The sequence below is a fragment of the Triplophysa rosa genome, linkage group LG3 (genome assembly GCF_024868665.1).
Source record: "Triplophysa rosa linkage group LG3, Trosa_1v2, whole genome shotgun sequence".
Classification (NCBI taxonomy): domain Eukaryota; kingdom Metazoa; phylum Chordata; class Actinopteri; order Cypriniformes; family Nemacheilidae; genus Triplophysa; species Triplophysa rosa.
Genome location: NC_079892.1, coordinates 10,586,690 through 10,591,096, shown reverse-complemented (window position 1 = coordinate 10,591,096; position 4,407 = coordinate 10,586,690). Strand labels below are relative to the sequence as shown.

The window sequence follows — 4,407 nt, the reverse complement described above, 5'->3', positions numbered from 1 at the left end:
AGACAACACAAACATATACTGTATACATTAAATAAAATGCTAATTTTAAAATATTGATTTTTATAAATAAAAAAAAACACTGCAGGATATTGTTTAACTATATCATAAGTTCGAGAGAAAGAGCAGATATGCCAATGTACGATTGCTATTATTTATTATAATAATAATATGAATAATACTTAAGTAAACACTTAATAAAAGAAAAAATATCCCTTTTATAAGTGCCCGGAGAAAGGGTAAAAATATATGAGCTGAATAAAAAAAGAACACCAGAATACATTTTACACAATTTTAATGAAAAAATAGTTTGATGACCAAGTTTATAATTTAATGCAGACGTTTTGCACACCTTTTAAAAGCACGCATGCTTGCAGCAAAACAACACAAAGTCTGGAAAAGGCATGCTTCATATCTGAACAAAAAGTACAAATGTACGGCATTTAATACAAATGGTCACCACGGCTTTAAATTAAATGCTCACAAAACATTTCCTGGAAAATATAATGTAAAACATCTAACTAAAAAGTGCATTTTAAACAATTCAATATCACTTATTTGCAATTATTCACATATTTACTTCGCCATTAAAGCGACGACCCTATTACTTACATCTATTTTCTTGTTCAAGTTTGACGTTGTAGCAAATACTGTACGTGTGTGTGTGTGTGCGTGCGTGCGTGCGTGCGTGCGTGCGTGCGTGTGTTTGTGTGTGTGTGTGGGGGGGGTGTTTTCGATCAAGTTGACATGTATATTTGGTATGCAGACTGAAATGAGTTTAGCTGTCGAAGTTAGTAGCATAACTACTAACAAAACATTAGCATTCAAGCCGAACATTGTCTGAATTAGATTACTTATGCTGTCGACTGAGAGAATAAACGTTTAATAGTATTCAGCACATTTTTTGCAAATGTGATTCTTGATCAAATTGAAGACTATAATTATTTACGAAAGACAGCCTAAATTGTCTGCTTTGTGAATCGACTAGCACGTGTGCAATCCAAACATGAAGCAGACTGCAGTGCTTGAAATATGCCAACAGTCAACTTATAAAATAAGCACATAAATTCTGTATATTTAAAATGTAGAAACTCTCCGATATTTTGGAAAAGAAAAACAATGACAATTTTACAATATTATATCCGCGCTCGATCCAAGTGATCAACATTTAAACTGGAAACACATACACTTAAATAAACATCACTGCAACATAGATAGCTCTTGCCTTGATTGTGTAGCGAGAATTTTTCGGCTTACGTTTTCAAGGACCATAATTAAAATTCAGCTTTGGAATAGGTGCTGACCACGAGGACCAGTTTTCAGGTAACGACACCTGTTGTGTCAGTGCACAGCGACCGACTGGAATGTCGAGGGACTCGTCAGAGTCTCGCTCGGGGTGGCGGGGCTGCTTTGGCTGGTCGCTGTCTGCGGGGACGTCGGACTCATTGACTGTGGAGAGTTCGACAGGAACGCAGGAATGTGATGAGGCAAAGCCGACAGGCCGAGCACCGACGCCGGAGTCGGTTTGATCGGGACCGGGATCGCCGGTAAGGTCTGTCCCCCGTGGCAGAGAGACTTGATGGGCACGCCGTATGCACTGTAATCACTGCTGGCCATCGAGATGGGGGCCGCGCTGTCGATCACACTGGTGCTGTACATATGGGGCCAAGATGTGGTGAGCTGGTTGTGCAGAGGATACCCGGCGGACATGGACTGCATGGTAGAGAACGCCAGCCCCCCTGGCACTTTGTACTCTCGGGCGATGATGTTCTCGATGGCGAAGGGATGCTTGAACGTGGACGGCTGGGACACTCCCAAGTTGTAGCTGGACATCTGGGGGAGATGGGTGCCCGTCGCTGCCAGGGCGCTGAGCCTGAGCTTGGCGTGCTGCTGGAGGTAGTGGGCTGCCTCCGAGGTCTTGCTGGGTGCCAAGTGATCGGATGTCATCATCACCTTGAAGCGTTTTCGGCGTCTTAGGAAACTTCCGTTCTCAAACATGTCGCCGCAGCTGGGATGGAGTGCCCAGAAGCTGCCTTTGCCGGGCTGGTCCGGACGGCGGGGGATTTTAATGAAACAGTCGTTGAAAGACAGGTTGTGGCGCAGGGAGTTTTGCCAGCGCTGGGTGTTCTCTCGGTAGTACGGAAAACGATCCATAATAAACTTGTAAATTTCGCTAAGGGGGAGCATCTTCTCCGGACAGCCCTGGATAGCCATGGCGGTGAGAGAAATGTAGGAGTACGGAGGTTTCTGGTCGCTGTAAGTGTTTCTCCCGGGTCTAGGCATCCTTACAAAATTGCGTGGCGCAAGAAATTCAGTAGAAAGTCTACCTGTGTGTCCGTAAGAGATTTCACAAGTCTTCAAAGGAGCACAGAATGAAATGCAAGCAAGCTACGATGATTTTACCGTATATGCAGCCCGTCCAAGTTTCAGTGGATTAAAGTTAGGCGTGATGCACGACCCGCAGTTTATGTGAAGGAACGCCAAGACACGTCGTATAAAAACAAGTTCACTTCTTGGAGGAGCTGTGATCTCGAGAAAGCAAAGCTTCCTTCTTCCCAGGCCAGCTTGAATGGACTAGGTCCTCTCTCTCTCTCCTTCTTTCCTGATAAGACGAGCTAAGTGGCTGCATCCATGTCCTTCCTCTAACCATCTGATAGTTTTATGTGGCGACATGGGCAGAAAAGACCCCTGTAGAGGCGCTTCATTAATGTGCCACTTCTTTGCTATCACATGACAATCGCCTTGGGAGGAGGGGGGCTGGGAGAAAGGCATAATCTGGTTTCATTTACACCTATTTACATGGACACCTTGGGCCAATAGAAATCATTTCCATTTGAAGACAGAGCAAAGGGGTGAAAAGGCTCGGCAACCGGAATTGAACTGCGATGGCACCCGGTAACAGTGTGTGAAGGTATGTGTGTGAACCTTTCTGTGTGCTTCGCAGGGTGCTTGGTCCACAATTCACACGTACAAATGGAGCTACTGAGCAATGGGATGTTTGACATGGAAATTGACTGGAACTTTCTTGCAGTATGCATTGTATTGTCACAGTTACTTTTTTGTTGTTTTCCTGTCATGACACAGCGCATATGACTTTGCCCGCTTTTGTTGCGGCTCTTTAGAGCAAAAACGTCAATTGCATCCCAACGCAAACATGTGGACAGCAAATTAAAGCGTGTAACAACACATTTTTTGGGGCGATTTCCACATGACTAACCTGAGCGCGTCGTTATCTAATGAGCCAAGGGAGCCATATGCCTGTTCGATGTCATTTATCCCATAAGCATATGTTTATTAGCAACACGGAAATGATCTAGCTGTCAGTGCTAATGTTTTAGGAAGTAAATTACACAATCAGGGAATAGATTTATACAAAATAAAACCGTTAACACTTTGCATTACGGTGCATGTTATGTCACTACACACGTCACTATAATTATTTTTTACAGTAATAGAAATGATTGATAATGTTTAGCCTACTTACAAGCGGATTTACCAAATAATTACACATTAATTAGGTGTAGTTCATTAGTATTACACGGTACTTGCTTATGCAAATACGCATTAACGCGAACACTAATGTGTGAGTAAATTTTGGGAACGACTAATATTCGGCGAATTGAAAAAATGTAGCCAAATCTGTTGAGAGACTCATTATTGCGGGTTTAAATGCGCAGGCACAGCCTACAATATTAACAGCAATACTTGAGAAACCTCTTCACGGATAAATAGAAAAAGACAGGACCGTGTGTACCAACACTATATTAACGCTGTCAACATTTGTCAATATCGAATCATTTAGTAAAAAGTGCATTTTGCTTGACAAACGTACAATATATATTTTTTATAATGCTTGAAACTGTTAGACGAATTAAACTGTGTTTTCTTAAAAAAAAAGAAGACAAATGACGTGACCCGAAGGGTGCATAAGAAAATGCGCAAACATTTAAACAAAACAAACAAAAAAACCTTCTTGAAATGAAACTTCATGATGCCAGGCGGCCTTTTGTGCTCATGTAAAGCAAACTGAAAAGTACTTCAGATATGCAAATAAAGCCTTCAGAGTGGCGTTGTGAAAACTGTATAAAATATCCATAAGTCAATTATATGAATGTGAAAACCAAATGGAAGCCTATTTTGAGCAATGGCCATTCAAGCTTTTTTTTCAAGGCTCACCAAGGGCCACCTTTCCGCTTGGTGAGTTTGCAATGCGATGGACCACACACGCGCTCGCGGATTTGCTCATAATTTATGCAAATTTTCCACCATAAATCCACCAATGAGACCCCTGACTGCTCTGACGGATCACGAAGAGAATCGACCATACAAGCGATTAGAGGCAATATGCATTGTTTATTCTGATGCCTTTTTGAAAGATGTTGGAGGGAAAATCTGGACCTAAACCGAGGG

At 42.3% G+C, this 4,407-nt stretch overlaps 1 protein-coding gene across 1 annotated transcript; it reads right to left on the bottom strand.

Annotated features, from left to right (window-relative positions):
• Window positions 1–281: 281 nt before the first annotated feature.
• On the bottom strand, window positions 282–2,902 carry foxb1a (forkhead box B1a). The gene has a single exon (XM_057329986.1). The coding sequence runs from the start codon at window positions 2,278–2,280 to the stop codon at window positions 1,339–1,341; it is 942 nt and encodes a 313-aa protein (XP_057185969.1). The 5' UTR covers window positions 2,281–2,902; the 3' UTR covers window positions 282–1,338.
• Between the last annotated feature and the right edge of the window lie 1,505 nt (window positions 2,903–4,407).